Source organism: Theropithecus gelada, chromosome 11 (assembly GCF_003255815.1).
Source record: "Theropithecus gelada isolate Dixy chromosome 11, Tgel_1.0, whole genome shotgun sequence".
Lineage (NCBI taxonomy): Eukaryota > Metazoa > Chordata > Mammalia > Primates > Cercopithecidae > Theropithecus > Theropithecus gelada.
Window position 1 is genome coordinate 120,485,629 of NC_037679.1, and position 25,987 is coordinate 120,511,615.

A 25,987-nucleotide genomic window follows, 5' to 3' on the forward strand; every position below is an offset into this window, starting at 1 on the left:
ATAAAAATAAGAAAAGTGCCTAGCAAGAAAGAAGATATTATAGGGTCTGTTGATACAGAGTTTACTAACAATATCGGCAAAGAGTAACGTATAAAACTAAAAAGAAAGTCAAGAGCAGTTGAATAAGATTATGGATTGCCAGCATGCTATTAGAAGCTTTGTAGGAGTCTACTAATCTTACATAGTGGAGGTATTACCTAGAAATATTATCAGCATGCAAGCATTTTTGCCAGAAGTTATTCCTTCAAACTCTTCTAGAGTGTCTGCTATATTATAGGCACTGTACTTCACATGGAAAAAAAAAAAAAGCTAATTGTATCTGTACCCAAGAAATGTGTGCTCCAGTGGCAGAAATTATCATTAACTTTTATCATGGGAATGATAGTAACAGAAAAATATCTTTATTCAGTTTTTTAAATTATAATACTTAAACTATAAAATATCAAAGCTTTAGAGTATATCATGTCCTAGACACTCATTCATTCATCCTTCAATTATTCATGCATTTGTGCAACATTTGTTAAGTGCCTACAGAGTCATTACAGTTATCAAAGATGTTTACATAATTCAAATTATTGTAGTTTACTTCACATAAAAACATATGTAGATACCACACAAGATCCCTACTAATATGACCAAAAGACGTTTCTCTCCCTAAAATATTTCTGGCTCCTTTTTGCAGAAGTTCTTCTGCCTGCCTGGACTGTCTTCCTCCATTCCTCTCTTTCAAGATTTAGTTCAAATGTCACCTCTTCCAGGAAGCTCTCTTGACTCCTAGGGGAAGTACAGCTTGTACATAACCTCCATGTTAAGACATGCACATTCAACAATAATGATTTATCTCTCTCGCTCTTCCTTTTATATACACTTCATTGTGAGCTCCTTGATTGCATTTTTAGTCATCTTTCCATCTTAGAAACTAGCACAATGCCTGACATAAGAGGTGTTCAATAAATGTTGTTGAAAGTATCTTACAATAAATAAGCCTGAGGTGAACTGCAGGTGATTAGTATAATATTCAAGTACTAATAGCTGGCTGGGGGAAGCGTCAAGCTACCCAGGCCTTCTTTTGCTCCTTTAAATATGCCAAGCTCATTGCCACTTTCAAGCCACTGGGATGTTGCCCTGCAAACCCCCCCACCCGCATGGTATCCTGCTGGCTTTTGATTTTTGACTTAGATCTAATTTAAATTGCTCCTCAGAAAATCCTCCAGATCAACCAATCTCTAATAGCCTCTAGTAACTGTCTTTCACCATGATCTATTCTTATTCACTGCATAGCTTATATGACCATCTGGCATCCTTCTGGTTCATTGTCTACTCTTCACTGCTCCCAGCCAGAATGCAAATTCCCTGAGCGCTGATCTGTTGTGGATCTTCTTTACCACTGCACTCCTAGTATCTGGCACAGTGCTTGGCATCTAGTAAGCACTCAATGCATCTATGAAACTCAATGAAAGAAAGAACGAGAAATGTAAATCCTTTACTCCACAGTGGTAAACTGATGGATCGAGGGCCGCATTCAGCTTGCTGCTGAGTTTTCTTTGGCCTGTTCGGTGTTTGTAAAAATCCTGAATGACCTGCCAACTTTTAAAAGTTAGGAGATTCCAGATTTTTACAAAATTTCAAAATATAGGCTTCTTTTGAAATACTGGAACAAGTGGAAATCGAGGGCCTGCGAGCCCAGTTGGCAAGTCAGCAGAAGTGAGTAATGGCTCCCTGCTTTGGAAGAGGAACATCAGACTGTCCCAACCTCATCAGCCCCTAGATCACTCATTCACATACCCTGTCTGGCCCTGAAGGTGGCTAGATTTTGGCCCTAATCTCTTCTACTAAAGCTTTCTCTGTGACCCACGCTCTACAGCACCCTCCTAAAATTCCTGCAAATCCTGCCCTCATGGATTGCTGTCGCACTAAATTTTGGAATATGTCTTTATAGATGAAGCATCAGAGCTTTCCTTCTTATTATTTTTGCATTATGACATGGAAAGATTATATAATTACATACAAAACCTGAATTCATTATACACCAAAAGAAAATCTAGGTGAGTGTTTAAATGATCTCGAGGTGCTGAAAGAAAACTATTAAGAAAACATAAAAGCCAGTAAATCAGAAAGAAGTAAATATAACTAATATGACTGACAAAAAGTTATTATCCCTAATTAAACTTCATTAAGGAAAATGAACCTTATAAAATAAGAGATAAATACACTTTCAAGTAATTCACAGAAGAAATACAAATAATTAAAGAAAATATTAAAAGATAGCCCATTTTACCAGTAATCCAAAAGATATAAATCAAAATGCGATTCTCCTTTCATCTATCATATGTTAATTCATTCAGCAAACATTGTTGTTCCAAATACTATCAGTGTGGCCAGTATTTTTTTAAATGGTAATAATTTTTGGATTCAGTAAGAGAAGTACCATCATAAACTGTGGAAAACAATTTTACAGTATGCATCAGGAACCATAAAATAGTTACTACCCTGTGACCCAGTAATTAAGCTTCTTGGAATTTATCCTAGAGAAATAATCAGTGTGGCAGACAAAGATTAATGTATGAGGATGTCAATCATGGCATAATTTATAATATCAAATACATTAGAAACCTAAATGTCTAACAATAAGGAGTGATTACACAAATCATGGTACATTCAAATGAGGAACAATTATGTAGCATTAAAATTATGTTTTCAAAGACCATTTAGTGATATAGGAAAATGCTCATGAAAAATTTTCAAGCCTGCATTTTGAAAAGAATTAAATATAACCAATCAGAGTGACCCATTCTCTCTTGCCTTATGATCCAGGAGTTATTTTTGCTTCCTACAGTTTGCTATCTAATACTTCTCCCCAACCTGAAAAGCATATAACATTTCTCCATATGCTTCTTACTTCAGGTAGGCATTAAATGCAGGGTCTCAGACAGAAGAACAGTAATTGCTTCAGGAAAGAATGAAACAATATGGTTTAATATATACTGGACATACACAAAGTACTGAACAGTGCTCTGGACTGTGTGTAGAGACTGTTTCTACAGAAAGTAAGAAAAGAATATAAAAGACCAAGAGTAAAGCAGACAGATGGGGCAGAGGCTTAAGGAAAATATGCAGAAGATAGAAAGTCAAAAAGTGCAATTAGTTGGATTTTATGGAAATTCTCTGCACAACACTATAGTATTAGAAGTTAAGAAATTCCCTTTTTGAGGTATTTATAGTTTTATGTAGATCAGACAAGACACTTACAAGAAGCATTATTTGTTTCTTGTAACACCAACCACAGGAAAGGCCAAAAGGGATGTCACGGCAGAAAAAGCAGAACTACCTTACTACCATGAAAAGAACAACAACAAAAATTGAAAGTCTGAGAGCACCAGAATAAACTGTCTGCACAAAAGACGATTATAGTAAAACAAAGAGGAAGTTGCATCTTGGTTTTGGAAGTACTGAACTGTGCAAAGCCAGAAACCAATTTGCACAGTTATTTGCCTGCAGGAGCCCAGTGATTGCATATCCACAACGAAAACAGTGGAAACTGGACTCTACCAAATCCCTATAGCACAGCTACATGGCCACTTCTGAAGCAGTGCTTACAACCAACCAGTCCTTGTGAGTTTGTGGAGCACAATAGATTTATGAGGAACTTGGCAACAATCTTAGGGATTGGCCTCCTAAGAAACCAAATATGACATCCTAGCCTAGAGAAAGCCAAGGAGTCACTTGCAGAAAGATCAGCAGAGCACACTGGTCTCCCTTCTGTGAGTAAAAGCTCATAATTTTTCATGGAAAATTGGTGAAGGGGTTAACCCATAAATAATACATTTATATGGTGGCAAGAAAATGACTCCTTGTGTCACTATAAAAGAATAAGCAAGCAATTGCTTAACTCTACACTGTCAGTTACATACAACTGGCCTACTTTCCTTCCATACCTGTGCCCTTTTTGGGTTCTAACAGGGACTCATGTGGACTCTTATTTAATATTTAATCTTTTACAGTGTAATCACAAGGCTTAAAGTATTCAGCAATTCAGAATCTCCTTTTCTCTTTATTCTCTTTCATTTTGATGTTTGTTCTCTCTCTTCTAGAGGCCTGGCTTTGTTTCTGTACTTCTGTATTGGACTTTCATTGCTCTACAAATCATTGCTTTTCCAACATTTTTCTTCTGGGAAGTTAAAAAAAAAAATCTCAATATATCCACCCCAATCATTTTCATATCGTTGATTTCTCTTCCTTTCAACAAGTTGTTTTAACCCCTTGTAACATTTTTTTTTACCACTTCTAAATTTCCACTTTTTGGACAATTCCACCATCCTCTTTGCATACGTCTATTCTCCTCTTCAAGCACTGTAATAAACTCAAATTCATTGAAATAACTGGCCTTTATGCCATCTTCATTTTGAATTTATTTCATATATAGGTTGCTTTATTTTTTCTATCATCTTTCCATCTCTGAGCAGTGCTTGCATTCTTTACCCTCTTTGTCCATTCTTCTCAGCATGTAACAATGTCCTTTTAAAAATTTGTATTCTGTACTCTGGTTTTTTGCGTTATTGTTGTTGTTGTTTGTTTGTTCTGAGACAGAGTCTTACTCTGTTGCCCACTGGAGCACAGTGGAGCGATCTCGGCTCACTGCAACCTCCACCTTCCAGGTTCAAGCAATTCTCGTGCCTCAGCCACTCAAGTAGCTTGGATTACAGTCATGCGCCACCACACCCAACTCATTTTTGTATTTTTAGTAGAGATGAGGTTTCGTCATGTTAGCCATGCTGGTCTTGAACTCTTGACTTCAAGTGATCCACCCACCTCAGCCTCTCAAAGTGCTGGGATTACAGGTGTGAGCCACTGCACCTGGCCTGCATCCTCTACTCTTATGCTTGGTCTGCTTCAAACTGAAGTGACCTAACATAAGTCTTTTCTTTACCTTGACATGTTCACTGTTACTCCTAAGATACTGGTCATCTAAGATTGCTTTTTTAAACTTCTTAATGGATGTGAGGTGGTTCATTTATTGTCTGCTGGTCAGTCTGTCACTCTGCTGGCTCCAGGGCAAGCTTAGCTGGTCTGGTTATTCATTCCCCACTCAACAGCTACACAGTCAGATCTTATTCACAGCTGCTCACTCGTGCAAGAAGACAACCTCCCCTACACACAGCAAGACTATCTTGCAGTCAAGAAAACAGAGGTGGCTCTACTTCCCTACTTTCTTCTGAAACTTACTACTGCTCATTTTGACCTTGCCTTTTTGACCTTGCTCATCTTCCTTGCCTCCTTCCCTCCACAGTGCTACAGCCTCTAAAGTAACTCCTTGACTCTGTACACATATGTCTCAGCATGTTTCTGTGTTCATTCTATAGCAAATATGATTTTAATTCTCAGCCTGGGATTTTTTTCTTTCTACTCACATTCAATCTCTAGTCATTCCTTTGCTAGACTGACTCACTTTGTGTCACCTGACTTCTCTTTCTCTCTAAAATGACACCTTTTCCACCTCCTAAATCTCCACTTTCTGCTTCCTTCAACTTGTCCATCACCCTGGCTTTCAGTTGCTCAGCAGCTAAAATGCTCATCTGTCCAGCTAAAACTCGTCTGCCCTTACCACTTTCTGTTCTACATAGGCATTTTAATACACTATGAGAGACCTTAAAATCTTCTCAATGAGCCAGATATATTATAAAACAATAGTGGTGTCTTTTGTTAGTATCTTTCAGAATCTGACTCCCTCCTGGAAGGTTTTGTAACAATTATAGTCAAGTTCACATATATTAGACATTTATAGAAAGGGTAGAAAAGGGCATAAGAAATGTCTAAAGAGCAACCTTCAAAATAAATCTTCTGAGAATCTGACTTTATATCTATTGATGTTTATTCAATCAACTGATAAAACGTACAGGGAAACAGAAGGGAATGATCGCCAATGGGAGAAAATGATGAGAAAGAAAGATAGAGCAAGTCTCTAAAGTTTGAACTTCATTTTGTAAAAACAAAGGAGCTATCATAGACAAAATCAAATTGGCAAATGTACATTTAAAATGTTTACCTTCTAAACAAATTTGCAGAGATGCCAATTTAATGTTGATCTTCATGTTAATGGTATTAAATTTATGAATAGTACTCATCAGGCACCTGTTTTTTAAAGTTATAAAATGGAAACAGTTCCTTCAAAAGAATTTAAAGTTTAGACTCACACTTCCAATCAGAGGTTGCCAGTTTATGGCTTCTACAGAAAGTACGTCAACCTACAATTCAAGGATGCCAGAGACTACCTGCCAAATTCGTCCTGATTAGGACTGAATGCACCCCCTCACTTCATACTCTGTCTCCGCAGTAGCCTCTCTTCTCCTCTCCTTCAGGACCCTCATTTGTTGCCATGGTTTATCCATGGCTCAGGCTGACATGGGAATTCTCCTCCCTTCTGGCCCAGTAGTTTTGGGTACCAAGAACTGTTTTCTTGTGGACTGTCCCCTAGCATACCTTGGGGTGCATAGTCAGGCATTTTGGGCATTCTCTCTTTAGCCCAAACCTAGGTGTAAGTGCTGAATAAATGAAGGGACCAGAACTTGAAAATATGGCAACAAGCCACGGATACAAAACACGATTGATAGAATGAGCAAAATAATGTAAAGATATAAAATGTGACACCTGATGGGCCAGAATATAGATATTGTGTCCAACATCTTTTGGAGAAACACCATCATCTCCACCCTCATCATCCCCATGGTCACATTCCAATCCTTGGTTGTAGGCATTCTTCATCACATCCACCTATCGAAAAAAAAAAAAAGAAGATTGAAATGCCAGAAACAACATCCACTTTACATTGTTTATGAGGTTTAATTAACAATTGGGCAGCTTCATGAGCCTCAAAAGTATAAAAGGACTCTAAATGAAAATGGCCTTGGAAACCATCTTTATTTCAATGAACATGAAAGTATTTTCCTACAATATTCCCCTTTTCCTTCGAAATTTTTGTTTGAAATTTGAATGTTTATAGTGTCAAAGTTCCCAAGAATTAGGAGAATCGAGAACCCCAGTAAACATCCATTATTTACTAAGTGCCCACTAAGTAACAGGCAGACATGGTGCTAGAAATTGCCCTGGGAACTGAGGTTCCCAACAGTGGATGGGAGAGAGTACCCTCAAGGAATTTACTGTCCAGTGGGACAAGCAAGGAAGGAGGCAAACACAGTGAGGTGCTGTCAGTCCTACTCCAGGGCTATGTATGTTTCTAACGAAGTGCAGAGCAGGGGCATATACTCAAGCAAGAGGTGGAGGGTGGGCCACAAGGAGGAAGGGGATGACAGGATAAAGGTGTTGTCCACAGAGGAACTAGTATTTTCAAAGGGCTATTGCACAGTGCCATTGTTGAATAAATAATATAATTCACTGCCACATTTAACCATAGGATAGGAAATGTGTTGGTCCTTGTAACTCACTGCTTGCAGATAGACACTGGGCTCTCATTAAATATATATTAAATCAAACTTCACTTTATCTCTCTTTTTGCCTGACCTCCATGACTCCATTCTTTACTAACAAAGTGATAGCAAAAGAGTGTTGTGCCAGGCTTTCATAGGAGATGCCCATAGCACCAACAACGGCCCTGATGTGAGTGGAGCTTAATCACCAGGGCACTGAGCTATATTATGTGAGTATGTTCTCAATGCTTTTGGAACCCAATGCTTTTAAAATACACCTGCATTATTTCATAATGTGCATGCCATGAGTGAAAAGGAAAAGATAACTTCTACAATAGGAAGATACACTAATGATCTCTGTGGAATCTCTACTACAGTCTGCACAGTTTCCTTGAGGCCAAGCATTGTACAACATATTACTGAGAAGAACAACTACAAAAAAAAACTAATTTTATTTTATTTTTCAGAAAGAGGTATAAATAAAATTTTTGAAGAGTACAAACATTTTTTTTTTACATCCCTTCCTCATATGCTCCAATACACCATTAAACTAAAGCCAACTTTTTTTCTGGCAATACACATTTGCATATAGTTTAGTATAGTGTGATAAGTTGGCTAAGAAAAGCGCTTGGAGTGGATAAAACTACTGAAGTCATAAGGCCCAGATCACACAGGCCTTTGCCAACACAGGGCCTTCTGAGGTATTGGAAATGGTAGGTCATGATGCTCCATTTGTCTCAGTAGAGCAATGAAAATCAATCAACTTTTTTTTCTGACATGCATTCTCTAAACTTGTTCCTTTTAGGTTACTCGATATTAACCAAGCTTCTAAAAGTTTTCTTACCAGTTCTCTGGGTCTCATGTTAAAAAGAATTCTTTCTGCGTTCTCGCTGTCATGTCTGCTTTCCATAATGGCCAGCAAAAGTTTAGATGCATTGTTCTAGAGACACAGTTTGAGTTAATGTGCATGCAAAGTCAATTTCATGGATTAACGATTTCTCTGCATTTGTTTTAATTGAGATTACTAGGACCTCTTTTTTAATCAAACGAAATTTAAAACTGCTAATTTCATTTGTCTTGTTAACATTCTAAAATAGAACATTTTACTTCACTGTCAACACAAAATATAACTAATGAATCATGAGAGCTATGTTACAAGAGATATTTTAAATATTGGTGAAAAGGTACTTCAAATGCAAAATTGACTTACTATATATCGCACTAAAACATAATCATATTTTTCCTCACTGTTTCCTAAATAGGCATTTCAAAAAACAAGGTGAACAGGTATCAGTAACATATCTGACAGAAACGGTATACAATTTAAAGAATTTAGCACAATTGTTAAAATGAAATATTAATACATATTAGCATATCGAAATCTAAAACTATATGAGCAATAATTAGAATTAATCTACAAAATTACAAATTCATGTGTTAGAAATATAAACTTATTGATAATGGCTTCCTAGTCTCACTATATGGCAGGTGAGATGCAACTTGTTTCCCTTTGGGTTATGAAAGAATATCTTCTATTTTCTCTTAACAGAAAATGAAAATAGCTTATGTTGTCTTTGAAGTGTTCTAATTTGTTTTATCAATATATTATCTCAACCATTTCTACCTACAGATATCAAAAATATTTCTGATACAATTTATAATCCAAAATAGATACTCAGAGTTACAGAAAATCTTAGCCAAGAAAGCACAATATCCTAAACATTTTGAAAGATGTTACATTATACTGTGTTTTTAATAGTGCTGGCATAGAATTTTGGCAAATTGCAATATGAAATTAAATATCCAGGATTTACTTCTACAGTGTGCTCATAATATTCATTTAGATAACAATCTTAACCTCCACACACAATCTTTGATAGAAGTACAAAAGAATTGGAGTTAACATGGCATTAAGATGCTTCTAAGTGACTCAAAGTTAACATATCATAGGATGAAAATTAAAATGAATTGTGTTTGGTCTAAATAAATAACGATCATGCAAATTTTGTTAAGGTTGTGCAAATTAATTCTCCTGGGTAGTTTTAACACCAAATTCTATCCAACTATTTCCCCCACCCCCCGCCAAGAGGTTAGCCTAAAGATCATCTTAAGTGACCAATAACAGTGACAATGATGAAGATGATGATTGACACTAATGTCACTGACTCATTATGAAAAGACTTTAGTATTTTGGGGGAAAGGGAGTATTATCCTTTTCTGCTCCATTTTCATATTTTGCAGACTTGAACCAATCCTAAAATTCTCTTCAACAATCTAGTATCCCACATAAATAACATACCTAAAAGAGTAAGGTTCTAGGATTAGTGGAGAGCTTAAATCCTAGGAATAATCTGAACAGATCATGGAATTCAAAGCTAAAACCTTGGCAACACTGACAGTGTTATCTAATGAACCTTCCCTCAGCAGGCCCAATACATGATAGCTTAAAAATACATCCAATTTCAGAATGCTATTGGCAATATGGTATTTTTTCTAGCCAATCTTCTTTTCCATATTATGTCAGAAGAATAGAAATCTTATAAACAGCCTAATGAAATATGAATCAAATTGATAGTATAAGAGTCTATAAATACCACAAAATCAAATGGAAATATCAGTGTTAGTGAAGGAGTTTCTTCTTAAAGAAGCCACATTCTTTAAAAACAAAACAAAACAGAAATCTTTACCTATTTACAAATGAAGCACTTCATATTTACAGGTCAGTTTTGCAAATGAAAATAAAAAGGACACCAAATATCAAAAAGTAATAGAATCTCGTACTAAATGAGTATATAAAGCTAAGTATACTTAAAATTAGGGATGATTCAGCAATTAAATTCAGGAATGAATGATATAAAATAAAACCTTAATAATTATTAATAGGACATCTTTTTAATGTTAAAGATAATTTATTATTTAAAGTACCCTATGCATGGAAATCCCTTAAATTTCTAATATATATTATTCTGTCTTACAAACATTGTTCTTATATCGGACAACATGTACAAAGCCTCAAAGATTGTTTAGAAAAGTACACATACCTCATTCACTAAGAAAAAAAAGACTATACTTTAAATATTTCAAGTCAAATCTATATTTGGTATTTTGACTTATCCAACTGTCATATTTTTAAAAGGTAACAATTGTACATACTAAAATTAACAAAAATTTAAATAACTTTTTTAAAAAAAGCATTTTCATTTGAATAGTTGATAATATCTTTGTGCTGTTAAGTGATGCCCTCTCACTTAATTTTTTTACACAGGCTTTGATTTGTAAATAATCTATATGCTTATACTTTATTTTACATGGATGAGTCATTCAGTATTTCTGCCCATTAAGTTTAATTAACTACAAAATAAATTTAAAGTTATAGTCTTTAGACTAATGAAGGATTTTAAAAGCCAAAGATCAAGACCTGTCTATGTTGTTTCTTAATGAATTATGGTTAAAGATGAATTTAAGATAAAACAACAAAAATTTTTCTAATAACTTGAATTTAAGCTGACTATCTCACAGGCTGGTTTCATTAACTGAAGCATGATGGTAATGAATCAAAGCACAAAAGTACATCTACGTAAGAATCACCTTTTCTAATCTATGAATAGAAAGAACAGAAGCTTATACATATTACAACTGAAAACATGAAAAAATACAAACCCATCTCTTCTATTAAAGAAGCAGTTAAGCTGGGTGTGGTGGCATGCACCTGTAATCCCAGCTTATCAGGAGGTGGATGCTGGAGGATCACTTGGGCCCAGGAGTTCAATATCAGCCTGGGCAACATAGTGAGACTCCAACTCAAAAAAATAAAATAAAGATAAAGAAGCATATGCTTACTAAGAGCCTTTAGCACAATCTTCACATAAACATATGTACTTTCCATTGTAATACCTAAACCTAACTTTAGAAACGGAATTAGAAAAATATCATTCCTATTCTTCTTGGCTACAAATTTACCCATACAAAGTTAAATTTAATTATACATTCTTTATAGTCTTGGATAGACCAGGCTTCACAGAGAAATTGTAATTTAAGCAAGGATTATTTTTTCCTCGTTAACCCTAAACACAATAATGTGGTCTTTACTAGCTCATCTCAATTGAATATCATGCCTTAGCATTTGGGCTTTATACAATTTATTGTGTATATTAATTTGTGCTCCCGAGCTCTTATAAATGAAACTGCTGGGAACTGTGTACAAGGCTTAAATTAAAGAAACCTCTTAGAGTGTGGATATCACTGAAAGTATTTTGGGGAAAAATAACATTTTAATGTAAAAGAGAACAACTTTTAGAAAGAAGAGAGCCATAAAACTAAAATGCAGCACTCCTTTGACTTTGTCTAATTCCTTGTGACTTTCTGGGTGGAATTCTGTAGTCAATGTGTTTTAAAAATATATCAACACCTTTTGTTTCTCCCTATAATGAAAAATATAAAATAAAAACTAGACCGGGTGCGATGGCTCACGTTTGTAATGCCAGCACTTTGGGAGGCTAAGGCAGGTGGATCATGAGGTCAGGAGTTCCAGACAAGTCTGGCCAACACAGTGAAACTCTATCTCTACTAAAAATACAAAAATTAGCTGGGCGTGGTGGCAGGCACCTGTCATCCCAGCTACTCGGGAAGCTGAGGCAGAAGAATTGCTTGAACTTGGGAGGAGAAGGTTGCAGTGAGCTGGGATCGCGCCACTGCACTCCAGCTTAGGCAGCAGAGCTAGACTCCATCTCAAAAAGCCAAGTAAAATAAAATAAAAATAAAAATAAAAATAAAAACAAAAGGGAAATCATGAGACACAGTGGCTGCTTGGAGAACTTCCAGGAAAGGACCTTGCCATGGAATATTACCTCAAAGCTAACTTCACGTTGCATCTGGAGTTTAGTAAGCATTGTACTTTCACTATCCCTTTCTGTCAATTGATTCGTTGAAAACATGATAGTATGCTTTTGACAAGAGCTGCTTAAAGATTGTACTATAGAAACTGTAGCTTTTCTGGCCTGAACAGTGGATTCGCTCTACCTTTAGCTGGAGCACCAGATCCATTCGGTATTTACCAAGAGGGTTTATGTCATTCAGAATCAAAGCAATGATGATATCAATCCCATTAGACTCATGTGTAGCGATACAGGTCTAGAAAACAAAATATTTGTAGAACAGCATTTGATTCACAACAGAATAGCACAGAACTAACAGGATATAAAGCAACATAAAAACCTTAATTTTTAACCTTTAAAAAATAGCTAAGATTTGCCTCTGAGCATTTGACTTATTCTTTTGTATAGGGTCTGGCAATTAATTGATTAGTATTGATCAAATGGCCTTGTATGCAGAACACTGAGAGAGACACTGCGTGAAGCATATATCTTTTAAAATATACTGTGTTTATAGAATTTCGGAGACTACTGGTTAAGTTAAATATCCTTTCATTCAATAAACTTTAATATACCAATCAACGGAGGAGTTCTTTAAGGTCAGAATTTTAAGATCTGAATTATCCTCAATAAAACAATTTTCCCATTTATGAAAGACGTGTGTCCCTCATACCTGAGATTTGTAGGCAAATTTTACAGTACCGACGAAGCAATTTAAATTGATTGCTACTTAATGCTAAACTGATGACAAGAGATGCTGCTGTCCATGCCAGGTGGAAGCGAAGACAAGTAATATAGAGACTCTCCTGATGTCTGGGGACATGCTGTCAATAATGATGGCCAAAGGAAAAATTTACTGAATTTCTTAAACTTACATGAGGGATCTTCATTGGGGAAAATTTATGAAACATCCTGTGAGATAAACATCCACATTTTGAAGGTTAAGATCAACTGTGCTGGGATTCTGAATTTAATGTTACAGGTCTTAAATCAGGAACTTGTGAGCCAGATTTGTAGGACTATGTGTTAACAATGTAGCACCTTGTCAAGGGGTATGAAAAACTGAAATCCTGGCAAGTTAAATGAGAAAGAACAAAATCAAGACAATTTCGAAATGACTGCTTTTTCAGCATGGGCTTTATTTCTCCCTTCATACAATGGAGTTTTTATTCCTCTGACACAGAGGAAAGGTGTTTTCTACCCATCTCCTACCTTTCCTGAGGTTCTTTTGCTCATTAAAATATTTGCCAAACTTAAAGAGAATCTTTTTGCAGATCATCTCCAGAATTTGCCAGCAATCTTTCCTCCCACACATTTTCAGAGCAATGGGGAAGTATTTGTGAGGTTCATGTTATTTGAAAATTAGCTTTTACTTTTAGAACTTATTTGGTTTTAGTAAATTACTTTCAAAGTTCACTTCCATTCTCTTATGAGACCAAAACTGGGGAACATTCTCACAAGCTTTCCCGGAAACAGCAGAAGAGACAAATGGTATAATTATTTTCTATTATAGATGTACAAGTTTTTATCAACAACAAAACCAAATCTTTGAATTTGTATGCTTTTCCTTAACTTTAAATCAACATCTAGGTTTTCTTGTATCATTGCTCTGGGAGACTGAAATATAACCCAGAAAAATGCAGGGAAAAATCCACAAACTCTTTCGGTATTTCATATGTACAGTACAGAAAGGGAAAATACCTCCATAACAAATTGTTTATGCCAAAATTGTCCTGTTTTTATTTTATACAACTATGCATGTACATATGTGTGCATATGTTCATAAATATATGTGTGTGTGAATAGACACCATGTGCATGTGTGTGTACATCTCATGTAAATTGCAATTTTAAAAAAAGCAAATTTCTTTTTCACATTTTTCTATGTCAATCATCGTTGTTTTTGCTCTCAAAGGCTTCTTTAATATTTATATCCAGAAATGTTTATGACTTGAAAACTCTGTCTTCTGGACTGATCCATGCCTATGATGGTAGCTCCATGATGCCTGAGAGGAGGTGATACAGTCAACTGGCAAACTTTCAGGTGGCATCCCTTCCCTTAATTGACCCAAGTGTCCTGCCTTCTACTCCCATAATATGTCCCTGATATCCAAGTAAACAAAATTAGAGGCAAACATTCTGGAAACGAGACTTGAAACTGTGCCCTCCAGAATGTAATATAGTCGAAAGAGCACTCGATTTAGACTCAGAATCAAAAATCCTTAGTTGTAAGAGTGGCTCTACAACTTACTGATTCTGTCACTCTGAAACTCTGGAAAGTCACTTAATCTTTGAGTTAGAGCCTATTCATCAGCAAAGTAGGAATAATGACACCTATTCACAAGTGTATTGTGCATATAAAAGAAACAACATATACTACTCCTTGTAGGGGTGCCAAAAGAGCCAAAGAAAGTTTATTCCACAAATCCCGGAAAGGTTCACTAAAGATGAAAACTGGGTGATGGTCATGACACATATTTCACTTTTTTCAGTAAGTCGATTTTTATCTTGAACATTTTCATGGGAATTGTTTTTACAATGAAATTATATACAAATGCAGCGTAGCATTTCCTCGTCTATAATTCAGTCTTTGTATGTTTTATTAGGAAAGTAAAAATGTCTGGCACAGCAAGAAGAAAGATCTTTCAAGTGCACACAAAGATTGGCTCCTTCCCCAACTTAATCCCTTTACTAATTAGTCATGAATACTTCTCGTTACCTGATTTTCATGGCAGGGGCCCTGGCAATACTCAGTCAAGCTCTCCAGGGTCTGGTTGACCAGTGCTACGTTCTTCTCATTGATGTAGAGACCCAACAGGCCCAGGCCACCGGTTGTACTTCCACAAATGCAGTCCAGAAACTGAAGGGTCTCACAGACAAGGTTGTAATTTGTTTTGTTGTTTTGATTCCTCAAGAAGTTCTGAAGGCAAAAGAAAATAAACCTGAAGGGTTACAAAAATTCACTGTGCTGATTGTTTGTTGTTCTCCCCATATGTGCGCTTTTCTAACTCTTCTTTGTAAGAAAATTATTCGCATTTATTAAAATTGTCCTCCATTTAAGGAGGGAGAAAGGCCCTTAGGCCTTAGGTTTTTCCTCAAGCATCTCTCTATCTATCTATATATATACACACACACACGCACACACACACATACATATATACACACACATATATGTACTATATATAATATATAATATATTGTGCCTTTGTGTGTATATATATATATTATATATATATCTCTCTCAAGATAGTTCATAATAAACATTTCTCAGTGTCATCATCAAACTACACACAGAGGGCAAAAGTAATGAGAAGTGGGAAAAAGAGAAAAAAAAACTAGGTAGAAAGAAGTTCATTAGGGATAGAAGCAAATTTTCAATTATAAATAATCTCATATGAACAGTGCAACTTCATTGTTCATTGATTATAAATGATATAACCATTATGAAGGGCAACTGGAAGTATCTATCAAAATTTTCAGTTAACATACAGCTCCACTTCTAAAAAGCTTTTCTAGATATATGTACACAAGTACACCAACAGGTTCCCTGTATACTGCTTGTTATACAAACACCAGAAACCATATCATAATTATGGTAATGTGACTGGCTTAATAAACAATAGTATATCCAAACATTAGAATACTGTAAAACTATAAAAATTCGGTATTTCAACATGTACCAATAAACATAACCTGGCAATAAGTAATTGACTAATAACAGATATTACTAAATGAAAAATGTAAGTTGAGGAATACCATAAAATATGATTTTATTTTATTTTTTTTTCTTGAGAGGGAGTCTCACTCTGTCACCCAGGCTGGAGTGCAGTGGCAAGATCTCGGCTCACTGCAAGCTCCGCCTCCCGGGTTCACGCCATTCTCCTGTCTCAGCCTCCGGACTAGCTGGGACTACAGGTGCCCGCCACCACGCCCAGCTAATTTTTTTTATTTTTTTTAGTAGAGACGGGGTTTCACCATGTTAGCCAGGATGGTCTTGATCTTCTGACCTTGTGATCCACCCATCTCGGCCTCCCAAAGTGCTGGGATTACAGGCGTGAGCCACCGCGCCTGGCCGGAATACCATAGAATATGATTTTTTAAAAATGTTTACCTGCACAGATCAACATGCTTATGCATGCATAAAAATTTCTAGAAGAAAAAACCTAGACCCTGACAATATTCAGTCAAGTTCTCCAGATTAATCACCTGTTAACAGTGATTTTCTCTGGGGAGTAAACCTAGTAAAAGGGTAAGCAGGGAAGGAAACTTGTTTTATATTTCAATTTAGTATTTATTTCTATTAATTTATTATTTAATGTGTTTATTTGAATTTATATTTACCATTTATTCTTCTTAAGACAATTTTAAAAGTAGTATTTTCTATACTGATCCCACACTCCTATCAGCAAACTGTTCAATCAGATACTATCTAATGTGTTATATACCCTATATGTCTATTTCCTACACTGACAGATGAAATGGGTTAGGATACGCCCATGGGCACTGATCCAGTATTGTTCCTCCAGAAGCAGTGTTTCTGGCCTTGGCCTGCCTGTGTACAAACAATGCAAAAAAGTGGCCAAAAGTCAAAATTCATAGGCACTCCTAAGTTCATCTATCTAACAAAGGAAAATGCAGGAAAGAAGATATAAGACACTGACTACATTCATTTTTGAATGTATCCACCTTCACTCTAGTTAAAAACATCCTCTTCTATGTTAATTCTGTTTCAAATGAAGACATACAAATATACTCAGTATTCTCACTCAAGAAATATGAATTGGCTTGAAAATAATGAAAGCCCCTTAAGACTATAAAACCATGAAAGATATAGATGAGACAAATATGATCTCTCTCTACAATATAACCTTACCAGAGAATACTAGGAAGAGGATGCCCACTGAGGCTAAAAATATTTGAGGCTAAAAATATTGATGAGGATGATACTGTGTGAGGCTGATTTTTTTTTTTTTTTTTTTTTTTTTGTATAAAAGGATTTTCTTCTTCCTTTTCTTCACTGATACCAAAGTTTCTTCCCATTTCAGAAGAGGACAATTGCTTTTATTGATTATCTTTCCAAAACTCTCTCCAAAACTACTTGTTGGTTTTATTGGAATTTAATTACTTACAAACATAGGTTGTATTCTCAGCTTTCACACAAAACAGAACAAATACCTGTAATTCCCGGTTGTGATTCTCACACAGTAACTGAAGAAATCTCAGTATTGGCTGCATGATGGCAATTGCAGGACTCATTGTTACTTCCTCTGCAGATTTTTCCTCAGCGTTGCCTGCTTCTGGTCCTGTGCACATAATGTCTATTTCTGGATCCATTTCTCTTCTGTATACACAATATGCTTTGGATGTTGCTGAAGAAGCTTCTGTTAATTGCCCTTTCATTCCCTCTTTTAAATGTAGTGTTGAATCTCTTACTGAAAACAAAGCAGTACTTTTATATCTCTGAGTCAATTTGCTTTCGCTAATTTTTAGAAAAGAAGAAAAACAACCAGGTACCCAAATTCTCTAACAACTGAATTACAAATAATCTGAAAAAAGGTGCAACAATTTCCAAAAAGGATTTGAGATAGCACTTAAAAGTTAAATTTGCAGTGGGTCATAAAAAAGATCTCAATGCTTAGCAAATTTTAAAAGGACTCATGTCTTTCTGATATATATAATATATATATTCATATATATAAACATATATATATGAGTTTCATGTTCGAGAAGGTAGGAAAATGTGACAAACTTCAAAATGTTAGTGTCTTTATGATTTGTATTTAATACATGGATGATTTTGTCATTCTAATACCAAGAATCTTTCATTGGAGTTTGGTGTGGTAATTTCTGTTTTTAAAGTTTTATTTTCATGGTCACTTAAAAGATTTGGGGCAGTTATTCTTTACCATGCATGCAACAGTGAAATCAAACATTTTTCATGTCGTTGGTTGCTTTGTACTGATTATGTCTCATTTAAGTCTAGTCCTGCAGAGCCGTTTTAGGGTCAACCCATGACCAAAATTCTTTATGGATGATCAGAGCCACAGTGGGGATAATTAAACCAAGAGAAGAGAGATGACAAATGTTAATGAGATTTAAACACTATTCCCCTCTTTTCTCTCACTCTGTTCTCCCAAATACTCAAATGCTTCTTTACCTCTCATTCGTGGACCAGATGTCATCAATTCATTGTCATCGTCCCTTTTTTTGCTACCTAAATCTATGGTATTAACTGTCACTGTTGATCTTATTTCTTTCTGAGCAGCCTTCATTCGATCATAGAGAACTTTAAAGAATTTTTCTGACTTTTTTTGTTCATGCAGCTGCTGGTAGAAAGAATACTGCAAGAAAACATATTTTAAGACATCAATACCCAAGGGGAGACAAATAGTGTTTTTATGCTTGAAATAAACATAAGCATTATAGGTAAAAGCACATACTTAATGCACTACCCATTATTATTTCATAAATTGACAGCCTTTGCCAGTTTCTTGTACTATTTAATGTGTACTAATAATAGTTGGTATTTACTTAGCATTTTCCACTAAACTCCAACATATTTTCATATGCTGTTTAATTTATCCTTACTGGTTATATATTTTTAAAAATGTACAGGGACATTATAAGAAGTTGTATGGAAAGAATTCTTTGATTTTTATATTACTATAAAGTCATGCATTGATTCAACATGAATGTATTGAGTGCCTACTATGTGTCAAGCCCTCTGTTAATAGGGATAGAAAAAAAATGGAAACCAACCACAATCCTTGCTCTCATGAGTTTGTAATCTAAAGTGGAAAATAGCCATCAACCCAATGATCACCCTGTATAAACATGAGTTTACGGAAAGTTACAAAGGACTATTTTTCTCTTTATCTAAATTACAGTACATTTTAGAAATTTAGAATGTGTTACCACGGTAGCCTGACTCATGGGATCTCACTGATAAACAGGTACCAACTTCTTTTGGTTCCTCATTAGCTACATTGTTTTGCATGGGGTCTCAGACAAATCCACCTTAAAATAAATTTAGTCAATAATGATGCAGAAGTGGTTCAGAAACAAAAGTATGATAAAATGTATCTTTGTAAGATGTGGAAATATTCAGCCCTGGGAAGATTTACCCAATTCTTGTCTGCTCAATGCCTTATGGAAGTGTCCAGGAGAAGCAGTAGGAGGTAGGAAAGATAACACATTCCAGGGAAGATAGAATTTGAAGTGGGTGGGGAAATTATAACTTCTTACTACCAAGATTATGAGATAGACACAAGACAAGATAAATATCATTTGTAAATTAATAAAGATAGTAACTCCCTAACTGTAGTGAATAAAAGAGTTATATAAGCTCGAGGAGAGATTATATGAAGAAAACATAAGAAAAAATAATTTCCAGATCAAGCAGAACGGGTCCTATTCCAATATGAGAACATTTAAATAGCCAAATTTGGGGAGTTTGCCTCCAGGATATGCTTTCCTTTAGGAATTCCTGGAACCATGACCCACAGGTCTTGGGATCCATAACCGAGACTCTAATGACATCAGGTCTTGAAATGGTTGCCTACCCTGCAATTTTCTCTATGCGCAATGTATGTACACAGAATGTCTTATGAAGCCTTAGATGTCAGCTGCACACCTACAAGGGTAAGTTCCTACACAGAAGGCGAGCAACCCTCAAGAAATAAGGCCAAAAAGTCACGGTAACCATAGCAACCACAGTAAAGCAGTCAAGCTGGTTTTGTTAATTCAAACAATAAATGCAGCATCCACAGACCTCTACAATCCCATGAATTAAGCAGATGATAAAGTTCGAATCTTTTCAATATAATGGTGTTAGAAGGTGGAAGGAGTTTCCAATATATTAATGAGGAGTTATGAGAACTTTGTGGCTCTATTAAAACAAAGTTTCATAATTTATATAGTTCTTACGTATACATCACTTCATAGATACTTTCAATTCACCAGTGTGACGAATAGAGTGTTCTTAGTTCCATTTTATAGATTCATAAAATGAGGTTTAGTAAAGATGAGTGACTTGCCCAATATTATGTAACTAGTAAGGGGTAGAGCTAGGATTTAAATCTAGATTTTCTGACTCTAAATCACTAAATGTATAAAACAACCTCTTACGATCAAAACGCTAGATTATTTACACAGATAACACCTTTTAAGAACCAGGTATCTACAATGCTTAACAACACAATTTTAAAAAGGAAAAGTAGGTTCATATATATTTATATAATCTCAATAAGTAGCATAAGGATTCCTCTCACTAAAGATATGATTTTTGCTTAGGAAACTACCTCCATTAGCTGCACAGAGTGTAAGAGGAAAGAAACTCCAAGTGTTTTGGAACTAACGGGGATAGATAAACAGATATGTGTGACAGGGGAGTGGAAGAGGCAGAAAAGGGAAGGGAAGTGAGAATGGAGAAAGACAAGAGCATGACGCAGGGAGAATCCTCAAGTGAAATATCCTAGGGGTGAGGACGGAGATGATTATTCCTAGAAAATAGATGCTTCTTGCATCTAAGAGCACAGATCTGGAGCCAGACTGCATGGATTGGAAACCTGGCTCTATCTCTAACTAGCGATGTAAGCTTGGGTCTGTCTCAGTTTCTTCTTCAGTAAAATAGGATAACAAACCAGTTACCTCGCAGGTTGTTTGAATATTAGCCAAGGTAAAACATACAAATCACAAAGAACAGTGCCTCATATTTAGTAGGTATGATTTTTCTTATCATTAGGTTCCATATGAAACTGTAATATAAGTACCTCCTGTATCCTCCCCTTCAGTTGATCTTTAATAAAGTATAGAACATACATACATTGACTTAATGTAGCTAGAAAGGAAGAAATTAAGGAAGGGGCTGCAATTCTCAGCATGACAGAAGCAGGGGTGTTAAGAATCTATGTGCTGAGAAAGCAAGACTGTTTCTGGCTAAGGAGACAGTGAGAATGTAAAACCCCCGGGGAACTGGCAAGTATATTGGGGAGGAGTGTGCTTTAGACTGCTATAGGGCAAGGAATAAGATTTGATCTAATCTCAACTAGACCTCTTAGAGCCAGGAAAACATAGTTGCCATCTGGGTTATACAATGTGAGACATCCGAGTAGAGGAAGGCTGGTACCTATTGTCATAATCTATCTTAAAAGAAGATTTTCATATATAAAAGTAATTTAACGCTGTTTCATCAACAAATATTTGTTGAATGGCTGTAAAGTATTGTAGACATAAAGAATAGGATATGATCCCCTATATTGAAGAAGTTGAAATTCAACTGGAGAGGCAGGGTATAATACAAATTACAACTAAACAAAGTAGCACGTGCAAAATGCCAAGTGGGTATTAAAGAAACAAGTGCATAGGAGCTGAGACAAGGGAATGGATACCAAATGCCCCAGACGAGCTAGGAACGACTTTATGAAGAAGAAAGAATTTGATTAGGACCATTCATTCACAGATCCATTCCCTCCTGCACACTGATTGAACCCCAAGATTGGTCCAGACACAAGGGGTACCAAGATGAATAAAATGTAGTTGCAACCTAGAAGGACTTATAATTTACTAGATGGCACCTGATACACACATGAAGAGGCACAAAAAAGTGGCAGAAATGGCCAGGCCCGGTGGCTCACGCCTGTAATCCCAGCACCTTTGGAGGCCAAGGCAGGTGGATCACCTGAGGTCAGGAGTTGGAGACCAGCCTGGCCAACAGGATGAAACCCCACCTCTACTAAAAATACAAAAAATTAGCCGGGCATGGTGGTGGGTTCCTGTAATCCCAGCTACTCAGGAGGCTGAGGTAAGAGAATCGCTTGAACTGGGGAGGCGGAAGTTGAAGTGAGCCGAGATTGCACCATTGCACTCCAGCCTGGGCAACAAGGGTGAAACTCCATCTCAAAAACAAACAAACAAAAAAAAGTGGCAGAAATGTCATTAAAGACGTTCACAGGTTATAACAGGGGCACACAGTAAGCAGTAATCAATTCTACCCAGTGAGATACAGAGCCTGAAAAGGCTTCTAGGAGAAATGTATTGAGTTGAATCCTCAAAGAGGAGAAAGCAGCATGAGAAATAACACAACGCATTTGAGGAATGACAAAGAGCTAAGTGTAGCTGATGCATAAGAGGAAGGACGCAGGAGGCAAGAGGGTGGAAGAACAAGGGAAAGTTGGAAAATTTGAAGAGAACAGGAAGGATCTTATGGACTATAGCAGGGAGTTTGTCTTTATAGGGCAGGTGACAGATTTTAAGCAGAAGAATAGCATGTTTTTGGAAAGGCATCTTTGAAGGCAACATGAAGAATGATTTGGAGAAGGGCAAAACTGGAAGCAGGGACACCTCTTATAAGACTATTTGTCACTGTCCAGGAAAAGACAAGGAGGATCTGTAGTGAGAGCTGGAAAAGCAGGGATTGAAAATGATAGAGTATGGATATGAGGGATATTAAGGGGGTAGAATCACAGAAGTTGGTCATCAGTGGGATGTTAAGGAAGACAGTAAGTGAGGGTGGAGAAGTTAAGTTCAAGGCTGACTATCATTTTCTGATCAGACAACTGGGTAGATGGAGTGCCAGTCATTGAGAGAGAGAATGGCAAAAGGAGCAGTGGGTGTATGGAGAACAACAGCAGATTCCATGTGAGATTTGTTGAGCTTAAGGCATTTGTGCACATCCCACTAAATATTCTGGAAGACAGCTGGATACAGAGTCTAGAACGTCAGTGAGTTCAGAAGCATCCAAACACAGTAAACGTTAAAGGTGTGGAAATGAATGAGGTCAGGCTGGAGAACAAACAGAGTGAGAAGAGAGAGTGCAAAGAGACTTGGGAGATGTCAGGATTCAAGAGTTAAGCAGAGGAAGAAAAACCTTTGCAGAAGGCTAAGAAGAAATGGTAGGAGGTAGAAGACAAGCTGGAGAGGGTAGTGTCCCAAGACCCAGGCAGAAAAGCTTTCAAGAAGAAAGAAAAAGTCACTAGTGGCAAATGCCACAGAAAATCATGTAAAGAAGGACTGAAAAATATTTTGGTTGTGAAGAGATCTTGGGGGAACAACTTGCCAGGAATTTATAAGTAGAAGGTGCAGTTTCCAATGGGAGCTGGCTTATTCCGCAGCAATATGAGGATACAAGTAAGCAAAAATAAGTGCAAAGGATGAAGGATGATCCCATCTGGTGACCCTTAGCGGCCTAGAAACAGAAATCTAGAAAAGACTGTAATCCTAAGGATTTCTTCTAGAGATGCCCCCTACCAAAAAAAAAAAAAAAAAAAAATACTGTCACTTCTGTCCACTGAAAAGTCTCTATCTAATGTTATGTGGTTGCCTGGACACTTCCTCTAGAAAGTCCCAGTTGACAGAACTTCCTGGTTTAAGTCTGAATAGTATTTTGTCATGTTCATAAACCACACTTTTAAAAATCATTCATCCATTGATAAGTAAAATAGTGGAAGCTAAAAATGCTGAAGTCATAGAAGTAGACAGTGGAACATTGGTCATAGAGTCCAGTTTCAGTTAAACAGGAGGAGTAAGTTTTGGTGTTCTACTGCAAAGCAAGGCAATGATACTTAATAACAATAATATGTTATATATTTCCAAATAGCTGAAAGAATTTTAAATGCTCTCACTACAAGTAAATGATAAATATTTGAGGTGATGGATATGCTAATTATCCTCATTTGATCATTACACAACATATATATATCTCTCTCTCTCAAAGCATCAGATTGTACCCCATAAATATACACAATGATTATTTATCCATTAAAAATAAAATACAATTTTTAAAAAGCCCCAACTGAACACCTGGTTCAGATAAGATAACTTCCAAGAAAACTCACTCAACTTCCTCCATCACCTCCTTCTTCAACTTCCTGCAGAGGAAATCTATGCTGCAGCTACAGCATCATGAGAATTTTAAACACTTTCTTTTCTCAGCTAAGTACTATAGATGTAGTGTTGTTTTGTCACCATGCCACTTGCTGCTCTTGAGGCCTTTATTCCTAAAGCCACTGTGATTGGATGTGTTAGATGGTAATGTTCCTATCGTTCAATGTATTTGACGGTTAAATGAAGCACAATATCCAAGTTTCAAATTAGACATGGTTTCTGCTGGCCATGAGTCGAGAAAATGGCTTTTGGAATTTCTAATTACATACTTAGTTGTAAGTAGGTAGTTTTCTTTACTGACCAAGGCAAACCTAGAAAGAGCAGGCTACCAAACAGCAAAACAGACAGTTAGATGGGAGGAATAAATTCCTGTGTTCTAATCCTCAGTAGGGTGGCCATAATTAACAATTTATTGTATATTTTCAAATAGCTAGAAAAGTGAATTTTGAGTGTTCCCAACACAAAAAAATGATAAACGTTTGAGGTGAAGGATGTGCTAATTACCTTGATTTGATAATTACATATTATATACATGTATCAAAATATCACACTGTACCCAATAAATATGTACAATTATTACTATTTAACCATAATGATTAAAAAAAAAAAAGACTGGAGGAAAATGTCTGTCATCTGAGAACACTCCCCAGCTCTCCAGCTCATACAGCATGTTTTGCCTTTGGGTGTAGTCAAGCCTACGGGCTACTTGGCAGAAGTTTCAAAAGAAAACATGTGCCTTCTGGAAATAGTGGCCTAATCTCCTGTGTGCAGGTAAGCATATTGCTCACTGTTGTGGAATTCCTGGAATAATGTCAGAAGGAAGTTTCAGAGGAATGTTCTGCTTGACTGAATAAATTGTGAAGCTCTGTAGTTTCTACAGCAAACAAATAAATTTAAGAAAAGTGTGATACATGGATTTTTTTTTTTTATAGTAATAAGAGCCAAAAGAAACACATTACTTTTCCTTGGTTTCTGTGACAAGTAAACAAGAAATACCAATAATAAATGTAATCCCCATGATTGATGAACAAGTACCTGTGTTTGTGTATTTCCTCCTTCGAGCAAGGCAATGCCGAGGAAAATGCCTTCTGAAAAAATTCTGTCATTTTTGGTGTTCACTATAACATCGATGACAAGTTCTGATGCACCTTCTTTATCCAGCAGACACTGAATATCTGACATTGATATCCCCATCTTATCTGAATCTTGTCCAGAAAAGCTTCCTGTGATTAGGAAAAATAAATAAATAAATCTTAATTGTAGACACTATTAACGTGTAAGGTTTTCAAATTCTTAAATTTTATTATTTTAATAAAAATATTAATCATTGAGATTTTTTCCTACAAAGTTAAATATAATAGAAGCTTGAGGCTGGGCATGGTGGCTCACGCCTGTAATCCCAGCACTTTGGGAAGCTAAGGCGGGCAGATCACTTGAGGTCAGGAGTCCGAGACCAGCCTGGCCAACAGAGTGAAAGTCCAATTCTACTAAAAATATAAAAATTAGCCGGGTGTGGTGGCACATGATTGCAATCATAGCTACTTGGGAGGCTGAGGCAGGAGAATCGCTTGAACCTGGGAGGCAGAGGTTGCAGTGAGCCAAGATTGCGCCACTGCACTCTGGCCTGGGTGACAGAGCGAGGCTCTGTCTCGGAAAAAAAAGAAACAAAACAAACAAACAAACAAAAACGCTTGAGTTTAAAAAATCAAAGTTTGTAAAAACAGAACTCTTTATTAAATGTTTGACACATGTGATTAAATGTTTTGCTTAGAAATAGAAAAAGAAAACTAGCTTATTTTGTCCTTAATTTCTA

General features: G+C 36.2%; 1 protein-coding gene across 1 annotated transcript in view; it reads right to left on the reverse strand.

Moving 5' to 3' along the window:
- ITPR2 (inositol 1,4,5-trisphosphate receptor type 2) overlaps positions 1-25,987 on the reverse strand; it is a 492,062-nt gene that overhangs the window by 133,440 nt on the left and 332,635 nt on the right. The window contains exons 39-45 of the mRNA XM_025402066.1: positions 25,210-25,397; positions 18,449-18,632; positions 17,467-17,723; positions 15,011-15,211; positions 12,441-12,551; positions 8,266-8,361; positions 6,646-6,768 (exon numbers count right to left, since the gene is read on the reverse strand). Coding sequence (XP_025257851.1) covers positions 6,646-6,768; positions 8,266-8,361; positions 12,441-12,551; positions 15,011-15,211; positions 17,467-17,723; positions 18,449-18,632; positions 25,210-25,397 — 1,160 coding nt within the window. The remainder of the gene's footprint in view (positions 1-6,645; positions 6,769-8,265; positions 8,362-12,440; positions 12,552-15,010; positions 15,212-17,466; positions 17,724-18,448; positions 18,633-25,209; positions 25,398-25,987) is intronic.